The sequence below is a fragment of the Osmerus mordax genome, chromosome 12 (assembly GCF_038355195.1).
Source record: "Osmerus mordax isolate fOsmMor3 chromosome 12, fOsmMor3.pri, whole genome shotgun sequence".
NCBI lineage: Eukaryota > Metazoa > Chordata > Actinopteri > Osmeriformes > Osmeridae > Osmerus > Osmerus mordax.
In genome coordinates, this window is record NC_090061.1 from 8,558,282 (window position 1) to 8,583,036 (window position 24,755).

The 24,755-nt window shown below is 49.4% G+C and overlaps 1 protein-coding gene across 13 annotated transcripts; it reads right to left on the minus strand.

The window, feature by feature from the left end:
- Nucleotides 1–116: 116 nt before the first annotated feature.
- Nucleotides 117–23,488, minus strand: map7d3 (MAP7 domain containing 3). Of its 13 annotated transcripts, none has more exons than XM_067247191.1 (21): nucleotides 23,418–23,488; nucleotides 16,844–16,954; nucleotides 16,397–16,477; nucleotides 15,939–16,102; nucleotides 15,431–15,542; nucleotides 14,806–14,889; nucleotides 13,948–14,055; nucleotides 12,998–13,099; nucleotides 12,326–12,424; nucleotides 9,660–9,785; nucleotides 7,406–7,524; nucleotides 5,134–5,264; nucleotides 4,742–4,995; nucleotides 3,925–4,054; nucleotides 3,526–3,706; nucleotides 3,331–3,435; nucleotides 3,185–3,238; nucleotides 2,939–3,071; nucleotides 2,635–2,821; nucleotides 2,140–2,426; nucleotides 117–1,943 (listed from the first exon to the last, which is right to left on the minus strand). In XM_067247191.1, the coding sequence occupies exons 1-21, from the start codon at nucleotides 23,461–23,463 to the stop codon at nucleotides 1,936–1,938; spliced, it is 2,622 nt and encodes an 873-aa protein (XP_067103292.1). In that variant the 5' UTR covers nucleotides 23,464–23,488; the 3' UTR covers nucleotides 117–1,935. The 13 variants fall into 13 exon arrangements, with proteins under 13 accessions (XP_067103292.1, XP_067103293.1, XP_067103291.1 ...); XM_067247192.1 differs by having other exon boundaries at nucleotides 2,939–3,047; nucleotides 7,406–7,548; XM_067247190.1 differs by having other exon boundaries at nucleotides 2,939–3,059; nucleotides 7,406–7,548.
- Between the last annotated feature and the right edge of the window lie 1,267 nt (nucleotides 23,489–24,755).

The following is a 24,755-nucleotide window of genomic DNA, read 5'->3' on the forward strand; positions in this document are numbered from 1 at the left end:
AAGCTGGGGCTCAGACAAGCAGAAGCTTCCAGAACCAGACTGGCTAACTGGCCTCCACTGACAACTCCCATCACACAGGACACAGAATGAGTAGAGCTCCCCATATTGGTGGGGTGTTCCTGTAGATGAAGACATCCTAACATGACCAGACTGTGGTAACAGAACAAACTACCCTGGCCTTGGACACAAGTCCGACACAACAGAACCGCAACTAGAACACATGAACAGACATATACACACTAGATCCACAGCCATTCCCCCTACATGAGCCCACCCAACATGGCTGCATTGGCCTAATACTGATTATATACATAATACAATAACACTTAAATATGTTGAAATATATTTTCATATAAACAGACAGCCAAATTATATATTACAAAAATAATTGAAATGTTTTGCTTAGAGAGGTAAGGTAGAAAAGAAGCAGCTAGTATGTTAAATAGGATCATAGGGCTTTAGTGGACAAGCACTGGAATTAAAAGATGAAGAGACAGACAGACATATGTGTGACTGCATACAAACACAGTGAAGCTTGCTAGTCCAGGACAAGTCTGAGACGCCTGACAACAGTGTTTAGCCCAAAGGAACTTTGGGCGTCGTGAGGGAACGTCGATCCATTTAAGTGTCAGTTTAGGGACTATAGTACTGTACACACACGCACCCTTCAGAAGACCTCTGAAGTGACTTCAAAATGAAATTTGTGGACCTTGAATGTGCACTTAACCAAACATACAGGTTAATCATCCTGGAATATAATCATTCATATGGTTGAGTATAGATCCATGCAGTCATTGCTGTGGGGGTTAAGTTATACCTCAGCATTTCATCAGGATGCAATTAAATTAGAATTTGATATGAGCAGTAGCTAACCATTAACAGTATATCTATGTACATGTAAAACAGTAACTAAGTGTCAACATTTTAGGGGAAAACCTACAGGCCAGAAATGTGAAATGAAAGAAAGATTCACAAGACAATCTGCCTTTGCTTGACAATTCCTACATCCTTCAGTTTCAATGAGAAAACAGTAGGCCTGGCAGGTGGAGAGGGTCATGTGCGCCCCCTGTTGGTCCAGGGAGAAAGGGGAGGGGGTGAGAGGTGGGGGACAGCATATTTTAGGGGGGCAAAGCAGTAAGGGATAACTTCGCCCTACTCCCAAGTAAGGCTGGGTCACTGGACACTGTAGAAAAAGAAGCCAGACTAATCCAGAATTCTAGGTCAGATTCCAATTTGGATGGGATGACACAGTGCTACTACTCAGTGTACTGGGTACGCAGGTGTACCGCTGTTCTGTCTGCTTGCTTGCTCTACAGGAAATGCTAAGAGAATTCCTGGAGGATGGACCTGAGAGACTACAGCACCCTGGCAACCCAGCTGAGTCCCCACCAATCACAATGCGTTTTGAAACCTTGCATTGCCTGACTTCCTCATACCTCAAAATGCTCACCTCCTAATTCTAGAGCCAAGTATGCATTCATTCTGGAATATTCTCAAACTGAGAAACAAAAATACTAAACATAAGAACCATTAATTACATACCAAGAAGCCAAAATTAATAAATTACAACAGCAACACGCCCCTGCCCCAAACACACAAAAAAAGAAAAGGAAAGATAAATCAATATGAGCAGAAACTCATACAAAATGATAACTGAGTCATGTAACGGAGAGGCCCTGAAGCGAGCACATTGAAGGAATACATGAGGATTTCCCTGAAGCATATCTTGTTTGTTTTTTTTCTTTCTTAAAACTTAGAGATGGGGATGTGGGGGGGGGGGGCAGAGTCAGCGCTGGGGGTGTGAGTCCCCCTTCTCCGCCTGTGCTCTTCCTCTGGCTGAGGTGGTCCAGACGAGGCTGGGTGGTGTCTGGGGGGGTCTGGTCTGGAACTTTGGGAGTGCAATAATCACAGGTCTCTCTAGGAGGGGCCGCAGTGTCACATCTCTACAGAGAGAGAACGAAAAGGAGAGAGAAAATGTCAATATATATACACAAACTGAAATCACTGAAACAATATTTGCACAGGCTCAGAAAATGGTTCACCCAGGAGACAAGGGGAACAGATGCTCTGAGTCTCCTTTCCAAACAGATCCAGAACTGTTGTCCAACAATCAAAAACCAACATAACCCTCAAGTGTACCGGACAGGGCTTCGATGGGTTGACTAGAAGGGTGGAGGCTGGGGACGGGGGCGCCCTTGTCCTCGAAGGCCACCCGAGGTCCGTCGGGCCCCGCGTCACAGTCGATGAGTCCCTGGCCTAGTCCCTCAGGGGCCTGGAGGAGGGGCCGGCCCTTGGAGTGGACGTTGAGGTCGATGAGCTCCTCGAAGCTCCAGGGGCCAGGCTTGCCGTTGAGGCCGGGGACCAGCTTGTTGGAGTCCTCGTTCAGGAACTCGGAGCCCTCCACCAGACGGCCCTTAGGCACAGGACTGGAGCACAGGACAACACCAGCAGGCAGAGAGGTTAGCCAGTAAAAGTATGAAAGAGAGAGATTCACTGACTTTCATCTGCTTTTATCTGAGTGAAAGGTGCATGTGTGCTTAGACTGCAACACTGTGTGGGTATAACGACAGACACAAAAGAAGCAGCTGTAAGTTTGTTTGTTAAGAGTGTGTGTGTGTGTGTATGAGTACACACCTAACAGCCAAAGGCTCTTCTGTGCTGCCATTGTTGTTTTCTTTGTCGTCCACCTCCGGCTTTCCATTCACACTGCCCAAGGGCTCCTCCCGCTCTCCCATTGGTCCATCCGAGGTCAGGCCGCGCCCAACCGAATCAGCGATATCCGTCTCCATGGCGACATCTCCAGATGGCACCATCTTGTTCTCTGAGGGGAGAAACAAGTGCATGAGTCATTAGCACATGCAAACAGACAAGTGGTTCAGTGTAAACACACAGACACACACACACATCAAAAGACTGGATTTGCAACGCGGCCAATTACCCGTGGTTTCACAGTTCATCTGGTCAACTTCCTCTTCTCCTTCTCCATCACCTCCATCATCCTCTCCATCATCCTCTTCATCATCCTCTCCATCATCCTCTCCATCATCCTCTCCATCATCCTCTCCATCTCTCTGTACAGGGCAAGGACGAGAGGGTTACAGTATGTACAAGATGATATCGGCCTTTTTCAGTATGGGTCATAATCCGAATTAAGATAGAATGGTGTAGGACACAAAGAGGTCACCTTGAAATCGCTCTGTTCCCCCTTTCTTGTTCTCTTCATTATTTCTTCTATCCTCTGAAGGGTGACAAGCAAAAATAATAATAACAATGATAAAAAGAGACTTCTGTTAGAGATGAGTATGTTAAGATAAGTGCTAGTGTTCATACCTTCTTGCGCTCCATGCGTTCCTGCTGGTTCTTCTGCATGATCCTTTCTCTCTCCACGCGCACTCTCTCCGCCTCCACCAGGGCCCGCGCCTCAGCCTCCTCACGCTGGGATTGGAGAAAGAGGCCGTCAGTCACAACAACCAACCAATCCACATCTGTTCTGACAAGGGAGCGGGAGTGTGCGCGGGCAGTCACCTCCTTCTGGAGCTCGGCCTGCTTTATGGCCTCCTCGGCCTCCAGCCTCTCCCTGTCCTCCTCCGCCCTCACGGCCTCCTCCTCCTCCTGCTTCTTCTTCTCCTCCGCCAGCCTCTTCTCCTCCTCCACACGTCTGACCCTGGCCTCCTCCGCCAGGCGCTGCTCCTCCTCCTTCCTCAGCCTGGGGGAGGAGGCCACACAGGGATTAGGATGAAAAGCCCAACACGATAACCATGGAAGACGGTGAATCAAACCCTGGTTCTCTTCCCTTCCTTCCTCTTTCCTTAAAGAGATAACATCATTATTGCTGAGAGGGTTAGGTTTAGTAGTTACAGTTCTTCCTCTCTCGCCCCTCTTCCTGCTCCTCCCTCTGTACCTGCCCCTCTCCTTCCTCCTCACCTCTCCTCCTCCTCCCTCTGTACGCGGAGCAGCTCCTCTTTCTCCTTCTGCTCCCGCGCCAGCCGCCGGTTCTCCGCCAGGATCTTGGCAGCCTCGGCGGCGGAGTTGGTGCCCGCCATGGCCTTGGAGTCTGACGGAGAGGAGCCAACCAGCAGCGCAGGGTTAACACGCACACGCACATTACTGCTCCCACATGCACAGAGGCAGGGGTGTGCCAGCTTTGACAGTGGTATGGTAACGGAGGCTATGGTTGTTCACACACACTGACACAGTGTGTTACGAGTGAGAAATGCAGGGAGAGGAGGTGAGAGACACACAGAGTCGTTTCCAGGAGGGAGAGAGAAGAGGACTGGGGGAGATAACTTAGGCCTATCCCCGTCTCCCCTACAGACAGCGTTGAGCATACAGACCTAAACACCATTAACCCTACCAGGGTCCAATAAAGATCTTCCCTGCAGGACATGATTGTTGCCAGAGGGGGGCAGTGTGGAGCGACAGGATGTGCCTCCAGCTGGGAGTTAATGGCCTCTCCTGGTCCACAGAGAATACATAGTGCTGCTCTGCTGCGATTCCACGTCAGTCTAACACATGAACCGCAAAGGAGAGTCCTGCTGTACAGGGTTTCAACCCCACTGCATCAGGGGCTCGAGTCCAGGACTTCACACATGAGTAGAATCCTGACTGACGCGGACCACTGACGCGGACCGCTAACACCAAAATGGGGTTATATGGCATGAACATTCACCACAGACAGAAGGTGTGGTATTGTATTGAGGACGTGTGTGTTGGTCCTGAATGCGAGGGCTCCCTCTCTCACCCTCTTTGGTCTTGCTGGAGGAGGTGGTGGTGGGGGAGGGAGATGTGCTGGTCTGGAGGGTCTCAGTGGACGGGGGGACAGGCTGGACGGGGCACAGCTCCTTGGACTTGGAGTCCCTCTTCCTCAGCGTGGGGGGCCCAGTGGGGGTCAGGGCGGGTCTCTGGATGGGCGGGGGCTTGGCGGACGTGGTCTGGGGAGACGGGGGGCGCTGTTTGAGCCCCCCTGGGGAGGAGGGGCGGTTGCGGGGGCTATGCCTGTTAGGGAGGGGGAAGAGAACTGACGTGAAAAAAACATGCTTTTCACTTTCATGATGTACTTTGCTCTTTTCTAGACAATCCAAGAGCAAGGTGGTGTGTGTATTTGGGGTTGGTGGTGATGTGGGGGAGTCTTACTTGGCTGCTGCAGGGGAGGGGGTTCTCTTGGGGGCGGGGACGGGGGCAGGGGAAGGCGAGCGGTTGCGTCCCGGGGTGCTGGCGGGCGAGGCCGGGCGTTTGCCCCCTGGTGAGGTGAACCTCTTCTCCTTCTGTCAGAGAGAAAGGCAGGAAGAAAGAGAAGGTGAGTCGGGGTGAGCCGAAAGTGAAATGACCAATTCATTACATCAGAAAACACAACCTTGAAATGTACCGTTACATAGAGGCTAGAACAGTCGCACTGATTCACCAACATCATGTACTGCTGAGGATGAAACATGAGCACCTGAAAGCCCACTTAGAGCTGCAGTCCCTCAACACAGAGCCCTGACACAGAAGGACTCCAATCAATACCATGGAGAGAGACCACAGACACTGGATCCGAGAGACAGTCTCCCCTGAGGTCTCCCTTTTCCGGTCTCCCTCAACAGCAAAGGCGGCCTGTGAAATAACCTGTCTTGCCCTGAAGGTCATCATGCACGCCTGATTCTTAGTCATCTGTTTTTAATGCTCACGGTCAAACATGCTGAGGGGTGTGGTCAGGTCACCTACCTGGCATAGAGTGACACACACACACACACACACACACACAACACCAAGACAAAAGGGCCACCATGGTGTCAATGGTACTATGAGTACACTGGGCAGAAATATCAATGGATCATCATGCCTAGTGTTGGTCCCATGGTTCAGAAGCTGAAATTGTATGTTCCATAAGCATAACAATCTCACTTCTCTTATATCAAATCCATAGATTGATTCCTTAAATGAAGAGTAACTCCATAAAGGTATTGCTTGGTGTACATTTGACTTCAGAATACATTTGTTGTATATTGTGAAATTGTGGCTCTTTTTAAGGGAATACGGCCTCCCAACAGGCTTGAGAAGGTTCTGGAGTCCTCCTCTTTATTTGGAGGACTTTGGGAGAGAGGAGCCAGAGAAACAGGGCTGGGAGAGGAGAGTGATGGGAGCTCTGCCATCTCCCATCTCTGTCACGACACACTGTGCTCTCCAAGCACACGCCCAGGGAGCGCACTTAATCACTTGGAAAACATGCGCATGCACGACTTCTCTCTCTCACACACATCAGTGTCTGAACGCATCATAAGAGCTGCCATTTCTCCATTGTTGATGGGGCTCTGGATTTCCCATGTAGTTTCCATCCCACACGCACGCCCACACCACTTCCTGCCTCAGACCTGTCCTCGGCAGAGAGGAGAGCTGGGCCAGCTAACCTCACCATCGTTTATCTTAAAAGTATATTTGAGCTTTGGTTCAACAGTCCACGGAATATTGCAAATACCGCCCACGAATTTGCCTTCACATTAAGGAGGCCACACACACACGTCTCGGGGAGCGGCCTGGTCTGCTGCTTTGCATGGTCTGACAAGGCCGCTCCTCCTGTAACCACCAGGCTATTGTGAACCTCTTTGTCCGACGGTTGTGACAATGGTGTTCCTTCATCCTCTCCCTAGAGACGGACAGCCTGAGGGCTGTGCGAGCAGGCCAGGAGACCGAGCCCGGCGGGACGCCTCGCTCAGGGCAGCATGGACCTCTCCCTCAGGCTGCACGTAAAAACACTGAGGAGAGACACGCCTAGTCATGAGACGGGAACAGCTCAATAGAAGGCCTGGGTTGGTCCGCAGTCACCTGTTCTCCACAGTTCAGCCGTCGGTAGGAAACGGGGCGTGATGCTTAGCGCTAGCAGCTACAACGCGGACTGGCTCCGCGGACTGGCGTGAAACGGTCTCTCCTCCAGTCCTTGGAGGATTTGAGAGAGGACATTCTCTATCACGGAGACCAAAGAGAACACAGGCACGCTGCTTTGACAGGCAAATCTAACAGGATGTGTGCATACAAAACGATGTCATTTGCGGGCCGCCTATATTTTTTCAAGGATGTATCGTTTAAGACCGGCAGAGATAAGCGTTATCGCCAGTAGCTTCCATCCTGGTTCCCTTTTAGGGAAGAGAAAAAAAAAGAAGGCATGACACATCTACATGATGCTGATGCGTGAACATTTCCCTAGCGCCCCTCAACGAGAAGCAGAGGCTATACATGTACGAATAAACCACTCGGTCATTCGATGAAACCCAGGGCGTCAAGACACCACCAGCCACCAAGCCGTGGCAGACAGGACAAACGTTCCTTTCATTGACACTGAAGCAACAGCTCAGCTGACTGTCTCTTCCACACCCTCGTTCACCAAGAGGTCACTTGTGCTCCGGCTGAGGGGGGGTGGGGGGGGTCTCACCAGGGAGGGGTCCAGGGGTCCGTCGGCCGAGACGGAGGTGGGCATGCCGCTCTTCTGCCGGTCGATGCTGCGGCTGCGCACGGGGCCGCGCGGCGGCGGGTGCATGGGGCTGGCCGAGGCTGAGCGAGGACACAGGTGACACACTGGTAAAGGACACAGTCATCGCGGGGCCGGGCGGCATAGCCAATGGGAGCGGGAGAAGCAGCCGAGTAGGGTGAGCGAAGCCGATGCAGGAAGAGAGAGATTGAGACAGAAGAAAAGAGAGAGAGAGAGAGAGCAAAGGGGGGAGTGGTTTTGGGAGGATAAAAAAACACAAAACAACACGTCTGCGTATTAGATTTAGCTCTGGTTGTGGCGCAGGCTTGTTGTGTGAGGGTGCTGTGGGTGGCGTAGGCGAGGGGCTGGAAAGGGGAGACACAGAGGGACAACAGGCCCATGGCAACCCTGGCCGAGGCTCCAGGGTTGACAACGCTGAACACAACACTTAACACACCTGCCCTGAACACCAGCAACATACAACTGAGCATAGTCACACAGCAACACAGCACACCTCCCCACCACCACCACACCAATATCCATGCAGCTCATACACACAAACATCCATAACATGCTCTGCACTACAGAGCACTACACACACACCATCACATCAATCCATTAGCAACAATGAAAGCATACCAGAGAAGGCAACAGTCTTGCAGTGATCATTGAGTGTTACATGAAAACCAGGTCATCTCCAGCTTCGGAGTGTTCAGAAAATAAAGATTTGTTAGGTTGTAGGAACAGAGCTGAGCCTACTGCCGCAAAAAAAATCTCTCTTGCTAGCTTGAACTCAGTCCAAAAACTAATCCCTTTGAAATTTTATAGGCTAACAAGATACCACAGCTAAGCACCAGTCTCATAGCTTGACAGTGGTAAAACAGTTACACAAACAAGCTTAAAGGCCAAGTATTGCCCTCTGAAAGGTACTAATGGGCGCTTAAGTTCAGTTGTGAGTTAGCCTAGCACTAGCCCTTTAGCCAGGCCGATGGCTGGGTCATTACTTCAGCTGTTGCTTGTGTTGCTGTGTCAGATTGAGGGATTACCCGTGCTAATCCCCGAGCCTGAGGATCTCTCCGGGGCTGACCACATCACAGACACGTCATTTACACTGACCGCTTAGCAAGGGGCTGGGAAACCAGCCTGCTAGAGCCAGGGCTGATGCATGCTGTTCCAGCGTCTAGTCCCCTCAGGGGCGCTCCAGAGCTAACACGCTAATAGCTCTCAATGAGTGACCGATGTAGAGCAGCAAAGCTTTTAGATGAACACTAGGTTACAGGTCTTAAATCTGGTGGGTGGACATACCCAGGGTATGAAGTAAATTTACAGCGACCATTAAAGTTAAGGAGGTCAATGGGTCCATACAGCCAATAGAAAAGCCACAGGGCAAGCTGGCAGTTCAAATATCCAATGGATTGGTTCAGCCAAGGCAATTAATCTATATCGCTCTGTTTCACATCCAACAATATTGTAATACAGCCATCTAGGGGAAGCGGTAAGAGGTGAGTGAAACCAGAAGATTCAGAAGAGAAAATATTCAGTGTCATAACCAAGGGACATGATGTAGCACTCAAACAGGTCCCCAACTCCCAGCGCTCATTAGTAAAACAAACACAAACCACAACACTCTCGTTGTCACGCAACCCACAGGTAAGCAGCTTAGAGCAAAGCTCCCAGCATGGACCTTGAGATTCCTCAGACCTACTGCGGCTCCCTGGCTCCCATAAAAGCCTGCTGTCTCTCTCTCTCTCTCTCTCTCTCTCTCTCTCTCTGCACACAAAAGCCAATTGTGTGTGAAAACCCCCCCATGTGAACAGGGGCCCTGACCATGTCTTTGTGCGTCTGCATAAAGCTGTGATGCGACTTTACTTTTGAACGTCAAGCATGACTATACACATACCAGCTAGGCCCATATGTAACTAATCAAGAAGCAATCAAGCAAGCAGGGGCCCCAAAACAAACAGCAGCACCTAATCTAAAGCCACCACTGCTCTGTACACACACCCACCAACAACAACCAAGCCACCGGTTTACGCTTTAGATTCGCTGGTGACATTATGAGGGAGGGGGGACAAGGTGTGGAAACGTTAGCTGGCTGGTGATATCTGACAGACGACTGATGGGGCGGGGGCGGGGGGGGAGGTCTCTGTGCCTTGCAGCATCCTCCCTCTCTACAGGGGGTCGGTCTTCTCCTCTGGGGATGGGGGCGGGGGGTTACCTGGGGCGTCTGCTCCTTCGGCCGACAGGGCGGCGGCACTCTTGCTCCTAGCTAGTGAGGCCTGGGTGGGGGTGAGCAGGCGACTGAGGACCCCTCCTTCCATGGGGCTGACCAGGGGCCTGCGAGCTACATGGCCGGAACGAGCCCAACCCCGCAAAAATGTGGAAACGTGAAAGAAGAAGGAGGAGGTAAGGGGGAGGGGATAAACACAAAGAAGGGGTGGGAGGATTGGAAGGGTCACTATGCGATTTCAACCAGCAGGAGAGAATCAACATAAGAACCGTGGCCAAGTCTCAATAGTCTTCAATGGCTTCCGACCCTGTCCTTTGGTCTGTCAGTAATAATCAAGGAAAACAGGAAGGGAGCTATGGAGGAGTATTGAGACTCAAACCAGGAGTGATTGTACAGCAACTGAAGAACAATTGAAGTGCGGAATAATGAGGTCAAATTAAAATGGTCTCCCTGTTGCAGATGGGGAGCTGGAGGGGTAAAAAGGACCATTAGTGAGCTCAACAGAGAGAGCGAGATAGAGGGAGAGACAGGGAGAGAGAGGGGGGGGGGGGGCAGTGCTATGGAGAATTAGGTAGGGAGAGAGGCGTGGGGCTGAGGACTAAAACGTACAAGAGTGATCATGACCAAGCAACTCTTGTTTCTGCTGCTCAGATTCTGTCCGTGTTTCAGACGTAAGATTCCAGATTGTGAAATACTTTGTGGTGCTCGTAACTTTTCCTTTAATTGTTTGAAGTAAATCACTCAGTTTGCGTAAGTGACATCTACTTCTTGGCATGGGGAGACCTTGAGTTTGACAGCAGAAACAAACAGCTCTCGCTCTCATGAAATGAAGAAACAGCAGTGGGCCTTAAGGGTTTTGATCCCAGTTCCAGGAGATAAATCAAAACAGAAGGTGGGAGAAGCAGTAGAGGAGTCCTCCAGGCGATGTCCATTTTTGGCACTGAGTAAGGGCGAGTTGCGTTTTCTTTTCCTTCAGGGACTCTGACAGAGGGGACATCTGTTGCAGACAGACTTGTTTGTTAGCTGTTAAGTGGCAGGGGCCCTTGTGTGTGGGAGGCTGTAGCCAGGCCCACTGTAACACTGCTGACTACCGCTCCAGGCTAGTTGAGGGTCTGGGCCAGGGGTATGGAATCTAGTGAGCAGGGGGGCTGGGAGAGTGAGCGGGCCTGGAGCTGCCTAGTTGGGGAATGGACAGGTTTAACTTGTTACGGTGTTTTATCAACTCCATATTGGGACTTTAAGAGTGAGTGTCGAAGGCACAAGTATAGTACTGAATTACTGCACAGTTAAGGTCACAAAACAGCAATTAGGAAACATTTGCCCTGTGAATGAGACCTGTGAAATGCAGACACTCCTTAGCTATCCTACTATATGTCATGAAGCACACACACACACACACACACACACACACACACACACACACACACACACACACACACACACACACACACACACACACACACACACACACACACACACACACACACACACACACACACACACACACACACACACACACACACACACACACACACACACACACACACACACACACACACACACACACACACACACACACACACACACACACACACACACACACACACACACACACACACACAGGCACGGTTAACAGGCAGAGGAGCAGTTAGCAGCACATTGGCCTGTTTCTCCAGTGAGAGTTCAGAGGCCATGGGTGGTGTTGGGGCAGAGCTACAGATGAGCTGGCACAGACACACACCACCACGGGCACGAGACCTACATGCCAAATCCACGTCATCTGGGAGGGGGAAAACAACAAACACATTGTGACAAACAAACAAACAAAACGTTGTGTTAGGGCACACAAAAGGAGCCATTCCTGCTGTGCGGCTCAGAGTCCAATATAAAAAAAGGAAAGCACAAAAGGTTAAGAAAAGATTAGCTGAAAGCGAGACATTGTGAGCACAACACAGGAGAGATCTGTTAGATGGAGACAAAGGAGAGACGGGCTGCCGGCCCTGTACAGAGCCAGGTAGAACACAGGGCTGCCGGCCCTGTACAGAGCCAGGTAGAACACAGGGCTGCCGGCCCTGTACAGAGCCAGGTAGAACACAGGGCTGCCGGCCCTGTACAGAGCCAGGTAGAACACAGGGCTGCCGGCCCTGTACAGAGCCAGGTAGAACACAGGGCTGCCGGCCCTGTACAGAGCCAGGTAGAACACAGGGCTGCCGGCCCTGTACAGAGCCAGGTAGAACACAGGGCTGCCGGCCCTGTACAGAGCCAGGTAGAACACAGGGCTGCCGGCCCTGTACAGAGCCAGGTAGAACAGAGGGGCCGAGAGTCAGTAAGTGGAGCAGGAGAGCGTCCAGGGCAGAGCACGGCTGGTTGGCTGGAGACGAGGGCGAGTGTGGAAAGAGAGAGAGACACACGCACTGAGGAAGGGACAGGAGAGTCATCCAGGTCCAAGCTACAGAAAACACTGTAGCCTGGGCACTTCACAGCATCCTGCCACAACCTCGTCAAAAAAGGCAAACCGCCGTTAGTGGTCTGAAACGCTGCAGTGTGCGCGGGTGAGTGAGCAGAGGACAACAAGGAGGCGTGCTTGTTATGGACACAAGGGAGCCGGCGATGCAAGGGGGATGAGACTGTAAACCACTGGTCATGCTAGCCACCTTGCTCGTCCGATGACCCTTTCTCGAGCTTGGCAGGGGGCGGGGTTTTGCCCCTGCCATCTCGTGTGAGGGAGGAGCTTCTCTTCTTCACGGATGGGCCTACGGACAGGAAGACGCACATGGTGGGGTTACAGCCAATCAGGGACAGCGAGGGGCGGACAGGGAGGAAGTCCCTCCCACCGTCCCCCATCCTCAGCGTCCTATACATCACATGGATTTCATTTAGACGGTTGATTGTGTTATTCAGTTACAAGTCAACGGGCTGAGACTTAAGAGGCCTGATGTCCATGTTGACAGGGTGTGTCGAAAGGACATTGTGATCCCCCATGTGCAGAGGGACCAGGGGAACAGGTCTGTCTCTAATCTGATTACTGATCCCCGGCTGGATAGCTGCAACAGAAGCCTACAGTACAGCATGTTGATGTCCAGTAGGAGCTGCACTGTGGCGCACTGCTAACATCAGTCTGCTGATCGAGATGGAATTAGCTTCACAAAACGACTGTTCTGAGTACAGTAGTACAGTACACTTGGCTGCGCATCTCAGTGAGTGGGTTCATTCCCCTTAAAACTCCACAGGCCCTTGTGTAGATCTGGGGTCAGACGTAAGACACGTGAGCGCTCGCCGGGTGTTGGTGGGGGTGTGTTGGGGTAGTACGTGGGGGTCTTAGGCACCTGTCTGTTCCACCTGAGGTTTTTTGCTGGCTTCCTTAGTTGGCTGAGAGGCAGTGCCGTTGTTAGGCAACCGGTTCAAAGACGAACTCCTCCGCTTAACACCTGGGAGACAATGAGACCGAGGTGAAGATGTGACGCAGCAGGTTTTCTATCCATTGAGCGCGCGCGCACCCACACACACTCTCTCTCTCTCTCTCTCTCTCAAATACACACACACAACATTGCTGTGGTCTGTCTTGCAATGGCCATATCATTAATCCAGAGAAAGGACTGGATTCTAGCTGAGGGATGGTTATCACAGAGACCTACAAACCCACACTGTGCCCTGCCTGATTTCAGAGTGTGTTCATGACCCCTAGTGAGGGAGGAAACAGGCAAGGGGAACTGAGCTCCAAGACGGACGGCGTTAGAGAAATTAGCAATGTCAGAGAGGAGGGAAAACATTAGGAGGCCTCTTGGCCTCGGCGGAGGAAAAGGAAACTGTGGAGAGATGTGATTTCACTGGTAATAATAATGACCGTTTTCGGCTGGGTCTAAAACAGCAATTCCTGTGAATCAAAGCAGGCCGAATTGCATTGGAATAATAAGAGTGCTGGATACAGTACAAGGACAACTGAAGATGTGAGGAAGAAAGGAGTACAGCTGGATCAGGAGGTAGAATAGATCAGTAAGCAGACACCCTCATTGCCTCATGATTCAGCTACAATTTCCTGCAAAGTTGAAAACAGAGTATACAAAAGAAGGATGCAATGGAATCAGGTTTGCATGCTGCATTATCATTGGCTGGGACCCGAGACAGCAATTCAGGCAATTGGTTTACCAGTCTCTTAATGCTCCAATGAGAGCGAGGAGGCCCGCTGTTCCTGGATACTGGAGGGGGGGAGAGGAGTCAGAGTTCACAGTGGCAAGGGGCGGAGACAGGGGAGCAGGGAGGGAGGGAGGACACTTACTTTTGTCGGGAGAGTTGATTAGGGTTGCGGAGGAAGAGGAGAGGCGTTTGCTGATGCCAGCCTCGGACGACTGTTTCAGGTTCATGGTGGACGTGGAGCGCTTATCCACTAGGGAGGAGGACGACACACAGGGGAGCAGGGGTTTACACAGGAGCCTGACCAATGGGAGAGGAGTTTGAGAAAGGAGGAGGGAGGACAGGGCTCTGCAGGGTCCTACTGTCCTATCACCAATATTCACTCATTAGGTCTACTTAAAGGGTTTATAAAACTAGAGACTAAAAAAGCCAAACCTTTCTAATTCCAAAGTGCTTCTATGGTGCATTTATTAGTCATTGTCTCACATGCCAAAATGTGAGCCAAAATTAATTTTGAACTTGTCAGGTGCCAAACCAAAGCCATTCAGTTTTTAGGCACAGCAGTTAGTAAGAAGGGCTGTACTCCCTGTGGAATGCACAAGACATGACCCATTCAAGACACACCAAAGATCAAGTGAGCATTAAGAACACTGGTCACCGCATGCTGAAAACAGTAAATAATAAATAGCGGTGCGCTTTGACACCTCTCGGTGCCTTCTGGGCCGAGGCACCATGTGACTGCCCTAACACAGAAGTGTATGACAATGAACAAGTGAGTGAGACAAAGACAGACAGAGAGCAGGACAGAGAGCAAGGCCACAGTCCGTGTGTTTTTCCATCCCGTGAGTCCCAAGGTCCATGGGGGGGGGACAGAGTTCCTAGACCCAGGAGCAAGTTAGTGAGGCAGTGGGAGTTAGACAGGCCGGGAGCTAGCTAGGTTACAGTGCCAGTGCCAGTCTGTGCCGTGCTGCTACAGGGGGGGGGGATGAAGAAGGGCCAGCACCTTGTCGGGTCCTGGGGGGCTTTTCTGGAGACGCTGGGGAGATAACTATAGCTACCGGTGAGGATGCACCTCCGTCAGAGTCTCCTGTGGGGGGGGAAGAGAGCTCTCAGGACGTCTCTCCCTCTCATCCATCCAGAGATACACAGTAAAGCTAACACATGACTGAAGGCTAGCATCCCCATCCATGACATGGTGCAGACAGTACTATGAATAACAGCTCATTAGACTCATCTTCTAGCTGAGTGACAGTAAGGCAAAGCAGTTTAACACATTATTGTTAGCATGTTACATCAATTCTGTAGATGCCTTATCAACAGGGAGGCCCCGTTGACAGCGACACATCGATCAAGCAATACAGGAGGCCCAGAGAGGCTGCCTCCAACTCGGACCGCAGGTCGGGATTGGCAGCCACAGAGGAAGCAGGTTTTACAGACCTGCGTCATGGTTCGTCTCTGCTGCTAACACATCAGGAGGAGATGATGTGTTAGCCTGCGCCGTCTGATCTGAGCAGCAAGCGCATGGAGAGATGGAGACAGAGAGAGATGGAGAGAGAGAAAGAGAGAGAGAGAGAAAGAGAGAGAAAGAGAGAGGGGAAGAGACGGAGAGCCAGAGAGGACTTGCTTACCGGGTCGGCCGTCGACGTCTGTGGCCAGTCCTCCCCAGGACCACCTTTTCTGCCTCTGCTCCACTCGCTGGCTACGCTCCAGGGTGCGCCGCATCACCGCCTCGTAGTGCTCCTGCAGCAGACAGGGGGGGGGGGAGGGGGGGGGGGGGGAGGAGGAGGACAGGGAAGGAGGGGGGATGAGAGGGAGAAAATAATGCAAAGTCATTCACACTACGGCAATATTATTTCGAATACCAAATTGAGGTGGTCAAAATGCTCATGCTCAAAGTGCTCATGCTGTAAGACGAAATGTCTCCACATCACAAGTGTGTCGTATCATTGGAGGTTTAGAGCAAGCGTGAATTGCTATTTCCAGTGTCGTTGCTCAACAATGAAAGTCCGGAACCGAATGAAATTGAAAGGGGGAGTTGAAATTGATTCAGAGATATAAACAAGAATCCATCTGAACAGGGTGATAGAGAGCACGGTTGTGTTCGAGCTCCTGTGTGCTGGTCCTCCTGCTCCGCACCTTCTCCTCCTCCTGCTTGTGCTTCCTCTTCTCCTCCACGGCCGAGCGCCTCTGCTCCTCCTTCCTGCGCTGCTCCTCCAGCTTCCTCTGACGCTCCTCCATCTGGCGCTCCAGCTGCAGCTTGGCCTTCCGCTCGCGCTCCAGGATCTGGGACTCACGCGCAGCTGTGTGTGTGTGTGGAGAAACAGACAAGGGTCAAATACATTGGTCTGATTACTCTGTGTGTGTGTGTGTGTGTGTCCAGCCACCTCTTGCATCAGGTCAGCCATTGACCCATGTCAAATTAAACTTTCTGTTTTTTTGCTTGGACAGGGTAATCCACTTGCACGTAACAGACCCAAAATGACTGAGATTAGGGTTCTGGTCTATTGATAAGATCTTATCTTTTCTATAGCACTATGACCTCTAGCTAAAGAATGGCAGATGTTGACCATTCAGACGCTGCCTCCCTCCCTTACCTTGCTGTTTATCTGCCTCCTCACGTCTCTCTTTGGCAACTCTCAGTCTGTCGTCTATCCTGAGTGCAGCACCGTCGATGACTGCAGACCAACGAGAGAGAGAGACAATGCTGTTACACACTTTGTGTGTCCGTACACACGGTCCTCTGCACGCACGCGCACACACACACAGACACACAGGTGGACTGGCGATCCTCACAATGGCCTGCAGTGTCATTCAGGGACAGCGTTAATCACCTGGGAAGCAGATGTGTTCATGTGTGACTCATATTAAGGAGCTTTGCTGACCACTGCTAGTGTAATAAGATGATGACAACTCGGACTATAAAACAGGATGACAATGCTGAGAGGTGCGAGTGACCCATTAGGGGATTATATGGCATTTAGCTCCATTCTTATGAACCCGCTGTCATCATTTACATAAAGCAGTCAGGTGAGTGTGTTTACCTGGCCTGGGCCCCTGAGTCTTAGCTGTTGTGTTGGTGGTGTTTGCAGCAGGTCCTGGGCTGTTCCCTGATAGGCTACGCCGCTCCTCTGCCTGCGCCTGCGCAGCTGCAGCTGTTTACACACACACACACACACACACACACACACACACACACACACACACACACACACACACACACACACACACACACACACACACACACAGACACACACACAGACACACAGAGACACACACAGACACACACAGACACACAGTTTAATATAGCAAGGGCAAGGATTTCAATCATCTCAAACAGACTGCTCTAGGCGCTTAGAGCTGATGGAGGTCTGGAGCTGGTGGAGAAGGCGTCTTGCTTGTCCTGCATAGGAATGCATGTTCTAGGCAGATCCAGAGGATTTGAAAGCTTAAGAACAATTCAGCCATTCAGCCTCCAAGCATTCTGCCCCTCCTTCCCAACACTGAATGCTTTGGCTAGCCGTGCATTGCACACAGTGCCGTGTGGCACACAGGACGTGACAGTGGGCCTGCAGTGGAGTCAGGCACCAAACCCAGGGACTAGTCATTAACCAAACCCAAATTGTCACCCAACTACCCCCACTACTACACTACACACCAAGGAAATGAGACATGCAGAGGAGACACGATGAAGGCACCACCTTGCATAGTCAACTGTGGGCATACGTGTGAGTTGGCATATTTGGCAAGCGCAGCCTAAAGGAAGGCGTGAGAGCGGGTCAAAGGGGGGTGAGTGAGAGAGGAAGGAAGTGAAAAGGATGTGAACAAAAGCTCACTGATCTCTTGTAGCGTGCCACTTTCATGGTGCCCTTTGTGTGTGTGTGTGTGTGTGTGTGTGTGTGTGTGTAAGAGTGGCTGACAGGGTGGCATAGAGGTCATCATGTGATACAGCACTGTCTGCTGATCAAGAAGGGATGAAACAACAAACAAGGGCGAAACAACTTCCTCTCCTTCCCTCCTTTTGTCCTTCATCCTCAGAGATGCAAACCAGAGCAAAGGACCTGCTCAGACCTCCTGCTTGACGACTTGAGCCTGTTTAGATCCTGTTGATAAAGGACACAAAGCCCACCAGGCCCCAGGGAGGATCATGTATTCACCAGGACTACACGGTCAGAACATGGAGCCTATTCTGTGTCAGTGTCGCCTCTAGAGTCATAATCAGACTCTAGGGAACACTTTGCGCTTTGGGCTATGTGACTATAGAGCACACAAACACCCCCCCCCCCCCAGCAGCCCGGGTCATCTCACGATCCAGATAGAGCCACGAGGCCTACTTCCCACAGCACCTTGACCTCATCCTGTCCACGAGTGTTCAGGCAGAGTCAAGCCCACATCATCCTATGTGGGCTCGCCTGGTACAGCAAGCACCCCAACTGAACACTTCACAGCAACCTGCAAGGCTCTGGAACTAAGGAAGGTTGCATGGAAACACAGTCTATACGCTGCAGAAAAGATAGAAGGGGAAAACATAACAAAAAGAAATAATAATAGAAGGTGGAAAAAATAACAAAAAACTAGCGGAAATGACCAACATAAAACTAAGAGAGAGGTTATCAGTGAATGTGAGGAAACATAAATAGGGTACTAAAAGGGGCTTTGGTCTACGATTTAGAAAGCTCAGTAGCATGAGCCTAGATTTGTGTGGTGAGAAGCAAACTAAACTGAAAGCAGAACAATAGACCTCAGGATTCAATAGTCTCAAACTGACTAACATCCTGTGTGTCTAGATTGTAGTGATGGCAGGTCTTGAGGCCGCCGTCCTCGCCAGTCCAGTGGCAGTAACAAAGCCTCTTGACACGCAAACAAACAAGAGAGCATCAATATCTGTCAAACAAAGCAACAGTGGCATCAATGCAGTCAGGTCAAAGATTAGAGGCTGGGTCAAAGTCTGCTGGCTCCCTAATCCCATAGGAAGCCTAGCATTCGTTTGCTTTTCCTCTCATGCTCCAGCGGCTGTGGAGCCCAGGTTAAGGGTGTTAGCTTACTGGGAGGATAATGACCTTTTGATTGGGGCAGGGGGTGACTTGCTAGCTGTTGGAGAGTTTCAAATACTGATCAATTATCTGAACAACAACCCTAATCATCTATGGCCTTTGGACAGTGGAGGGTAGTGCTTTGATCGGAGGAGGAAGGATTCGGGGGTGAAGACAGTTGTGGCAAGTCTCATGAGCTACTTAATATAGATGCCCATCGGCCCGAGGGGAAAATACAGGAGAATAACAACACAAGGTGTTGAGAAAAACAGATAAACAACTAAGTCCCTCAACAGAGGAGATGGGGGGGATGTGAATGGGGCAAATACATAAATCTTTGATTTTGAGAAGTGACTCATGTGTAAAACCAATCAAGATGTATCTGGTGTCCTTGGCTCTACCAGAGTAGCTCGGTTGCATGGCAACTGTTGCTGAGGGATGCCTAAAACGGCTCGAGAGACAGATAATAGGTGTATCTATATCTCAGGGTCAAAGGCTCACAATGCATCAGAGTAAACACTGAGTGATACCCTCAAGAGTGCTGTGACGTTAACAGCTTACTAGGAAGGGCCCACATACTGTGATGTGGCTAGGCCAGTTTAACTACTCAAGCCTAGAGAACTACCTCTTATAAGTGGAACAGGCAGCGAGTTCCTTGGCCCAGCCAGTCCAGGCGCAGGAATGGAGAGCAGACAGGAAATTGGAGAGGCAGGGGAAAGGGCTGAGTAGGTAAAACGAGTGCAGCCAAGTTAGAGTTTCTCTCTCTAGGGCAGGCCAACAATTTAGCACTAAATCTCAGTCACGTTATTGGCCCTGATCTAAGCTTCAGCCATGCTTTGGAAAACAGCCTGACCAGTTGGAACAGAAAAGGCGTGCTAAAGGACTGTACTAGTCTGTTTAGTTCAGCTCCACAGAGCAGGTTGGACTACTCACCGAAACATCATCATAACATAAGACATTCACATACAGCATGAACTCATGGAGCTTAGTGAATGAGCCGAGTGAGGCCCCTGTGTGATGTGGACATGAAACCCCAGCAGGTGCACAGTGACACCGGGACAGAGACTAGCAACCATGAGGTAGGAGGGGCACCTAGCCACTAGCATCTCCCTCGCTCCATCACTATGGAGATTTGCATTGATAAGCATACATTAGAGCTGAATGGGCTGGAGCCTGACGCAACACAAAGCCAGGATGAGAGTGGCAGTGGTGCTGGTGTGTGCTTAGCTACACCCCAGACTGCGTAGGACAACAGTCAGGATGGGGCCTTGCTCAGCAGCAGAGCCAAAGACCATGAATTGTAAAGGGTTTGCCTCAGATCAGCCATATCACTCGCCAATTCATGATTTCTTGGTAGCATTATGCTATAAGCCTTTAGCATCTGGAAAAGCATCAACAGCACATGTCCCTATTATCACTTATGAGGGCAGTCAGACAGAGTTTACTGATTACTCAAGATGTCCACAGGCAGTTATGTGGAGGTACCAATACCCCTCTCTCATCAGGGGGTTGCTGATGAACAGGCACACACATATACACACACACACACGGCTGGGGGGGTGCAGGACTCCATAAACAGGAAACAGACCAGCCAGCACTAACTTCTCTTTCGAACCCAACCAGACATGTCGGTTCACAGACAACAGTATCAATAGACATTTTTTAGGTAACCACAAAAAGATGCAATTTCAAGCTAGGATCAAGGGGGAGCTGTGTAGGCACAGTCAATCTGAACACCAAGCATTTGTGCTAATCTTTCATTGATCAGGAATACAGGGCATTCACAAGAATTCAGATGACATGCTAATTTCCAGCATTGCGTCCAAAGGACAGACAGGCAATGATTCCAACCAACCCATAGACAAAGCACAAAAGACCACACACTCACATCGCAACATCAGTCCTCTATCACAGCCAGACACCCACTCTGAGACACTCTCTCCCACAGACACAACTGAACCAAGAGTTAGTTCAGTGGGTCACTGAGTGGCTGTGCCCTCTCTCTCTCTCTCTCTCTCTCTCTCTCTCTCTCTCTCTCTCTCTCTCTCTCTCTCTCTCTCTCTCTCTCTCTCTCTCTCTCTCTCTCTCTCTCTCTCTCTCTCTCTCTCTCTCTCCTCTCTCTCTCTCTCTCTCTCTCTCTCTCTCTCTCTCTCTCTCTCTCTCTCTCTCTCTCTCTCTCTCTCTCTCTCTCTCTCTCTCTCTCTCTCTCTCTCTCTCTCTCTCTTCTCTCTCTCTCTCTCTCTCTCTGTCTCTCTGTCTCTCTGTCTCTCTGTCTCTCTCTGTCTCTCTCTCTCTCTCTCTCTCTCTCTCTCTCTCTCTCTCTCTCTCTCTCTCTGTCCTGACAACAGCAGTGGTCTGGTTATAGGCCTATTAGCCGGGTGCTACTTGCCTGGCAGGAAATGTAGTGCTGCAGATGTCTTGACTGTATCGTGTTCACACTGCTTAATAATGCAGGTCCTCAGAGTATGTGACACACACACACGACAGGGATTACAGGGGACACATTCACGCAAAGGTAAGCTTGGGCTATTTCCAGAGCCACAGGGATGATGACACGCTGACAACAGAAGGCAATGCTTCATACTCAGCAGCTAATGCCAATGTGCTGACCAGGGCTTAGGGTCAGTTAAGGTTCACATCATGGCTCTCCGACGCCCACTGGTAGACACACAGGTAAACCATTGACCAGGTTCTATCAGCATCAGTCGAATGAGAGATGGACAATGATATTCAAATGAAGCTGGCTAGATTTGCTACTCAAATATCTGCTGTTAAACAAGGTGGGGAGAAGCCTTTGCATGAGTGGGCATATCACATATCTTTATAAGATTATCTTTAGGCCTATACCTTTCCTGGCTATTCATCTGGTGATAAATTGAACTGTTACTAATGCTTTTCCATTATGGAGATATGTCATGACCTTTGAACTCTGTAGACAGGGATAACTCGTACTATGAAACGGAACAGGGCAGGACTGGACATTTGAGGAGAAACAACTCTTAGGTGGTCAGGAAGATCAATTTCTTCCTTTGGTTAACTTAGACCAATTTTGAAATAGTTGTCATACTTCTGATTCTGCTGCAGCTGAGGCACAGCCAGGGTTTCAATAGCCATACAGCAAGAACAAGACAGGCGTCTAATCTGTCCTCATGATGACAGGGTACACACACTCCTGGCTTATGTTCTTGTGGAGATAACCATACATGTGGGTGTTTGTCCCTCAGAAAAGATTCCAGACATTATTCTGTTAGCCTTCAAATCCAGTGTATGAGGGCTGAAGACACCTCCTAAACAGCCATCCCAGTAAAGCCCCCAAACTAAGAGTAGTTACAATATGGACTACTTTCAGGATAGAAAAATGTACGCCTACACCCAAGTTGGGTATGTTGAGGGAAAAACACGAACACACTCAAATCTTAGCCTAATCTACCAGCTTGAGTCACAACAAACCCGCCATTCAGACCTACTGATGCACACACAGTAAACGATCTGTGCCTTTGGCATCAACTCAGGAAGAGGCCGGTTGAAGACAGTGAAGAAATGAAGGAATTCAAAGGAATTATGCAGTTTCGAGAGTCCTAATGGCTCCAGTACAACTTGTTGGGATATTGGCTTGTAAAACTATGTTCTTCAATGAAGGGAATCAACCAACAGAGGCCAGACAGAGATATTGCCTTATCACTGTCTGTACCCAAGACAACTCATGAAATATTATTGGCCAACTTTATCCTTACATCAAAACAGCAGAACTGCTTAGTACTGTGAGCGTGCAAGTTCAGTGTCAGGACCAGCATCTCAGTGCAAAATCAGATCATATGTGTTCTAGTTAGCCTAGACATGTGGCGGCTATGCCACCTGTCAACACAATTCTAGGCGATACTGTAGGCTACACTAGTTATAATCTAGATGGTCTCTCTGATTTATTGATTTGCGATTGCTCTGTCAATCGAAAGATTTACACTTACTAACATGCATGGTTTATGTTATAACAACAGGAATAAATAAACTTAACAAATCAACAACCAACAATTAGTATAGCCTCATATAGCTTTTCTGACTGTGATGAAGAGGCTAAATTAAGGGTGACACCAGTTAACACAATGTCAGTGTCGCTGTCATTAGCTTAGCTAGCTAGCCTAATAGCGTAGCGTAAAGTTGCTATGGCGCGCCATGGTAACAAAACTCTCAACCGCCGGTCAAAAAGTAATTTACTTAATATTACAATATTATACTTGAATGGTACTGTAAGCTCTCCGCAAGTCTCAACAGCAAACAGACCCTAAAATGACCAAGCGATCATTTCGAAGAAGCAGACACGAACAAACGATATCAATCAACGTTAAGCTAGCTAGCTAGATGGCTAGTAGCAACTGTAACGCTAGCCGGCTGGGGGATACAAGTTGCACACATCCACCCCTATTGTCAGCGGATAACTCTAGCTATGGCTGCTTAGCTAACTAGCTAACATTGTCAGTACAAGTAGGGTAAGGTTCCCGAGTAACTTAGAAAATATGCAAGATAAAATATAACAAAGCTATTAACAAATTGTGCATAAATTAACAGTTTGGGTAAATATGTTTCTTACCCATTTGGGCTCGCAACCCTTTGAGAGACGTTGCACCCTCCGCCATTTCTATGAAGTTTTCCTTCTCTATTTTTTTTTCAGACTCAATGAGAGGCGCGCAACACACGGATACGTGGACATTCAAGTAAAAGGAGGGAGAGCACTTTGATAGGCAACAGCGTCACCTATTGTGAGATTTATAATTTGAGAGGATATGCTTGTCATTTATGCTTTGAAGAACTGTTATGATCATTTAGAGTTTGTCATTTAACGGAGATTACCAAGCACCAGTTAACACAAATGTTTATTCATATAATTTAAACACATCCGGCTATAGGCCTAGGCTAACATAGGCCCACAATTCCTCAGTGAAAAGAACAGATATTTGTATAGGCTAATCCTACATTTGCATGCTTGTCATTATTGATACTGTAGTTTCAACAAAAAAAATCCAGGTTGTATACAAGATTATAAAAATTGAGTTTCAGTATACATTTGGATAATACATTTAGCCTATTTCGACCTCAACCCTGATAGCTTTACCTTCTACCCATTAGTCTGAGGCATATGTCTACATCATGAACACTTACCTTGTGGAGTGTGTTGTGGGAATCTGATGGCAAACAGAAGCAAAGCCCTATTCTATTCCAGATCTATCTAATCCCTCCCCAAAAGTAAACAGCACATTTTCCCAGCGCCGTGTTCTTTCTATATCCATCCAACACTAGTGTCACTGTCTCTCCCTCTCTCACATGCCTTAGCCTGCGGGCCTCTCATTCAAAATACACAGTAAACAGGGAGAAACAGCACACTCTGGGTTCAGTCAGTTACACTTCCCTCAATAACATTGTGGAGTCCTGCGATATGTCACACTGCCATTAACAGTCCGGTGCTACTGAACAAATAATGCCCAAAGTTCCAGAGAGAGGACACGGTAGTGCTTTAGTATATTTGCTGTATCAATCATAGCTTGCTTGACTTTTTTTATATTTCAATGTACTTCATGATGACGTGGCTGTCTGTTTCTTAATCCTGTGATGCCGATACATAAAAGAACATAGGGTGTATCTAGGTCACAGAACACTGATAACAAATAGACTATTCACATTGTCCACAGACAAATGATAGCACTGTAATGCAATACAAGGGGAGCAGTTTCATGTATCAAAATAAATGGATCAAGCAATGACTAGAAATAATAGGCATTCAGTGGTTCAAACCCAATGGTCCATTTTATGAGCAGTATTCCATTCTGATCACATTAAAAAGTTCCTCATCTTCCCCTTTGTTTCAGCAAAGTGGCCATTAAGGCAGTGAGCACATCACAAACCAAGAAGAACAATGATTTATCTTAAAGGT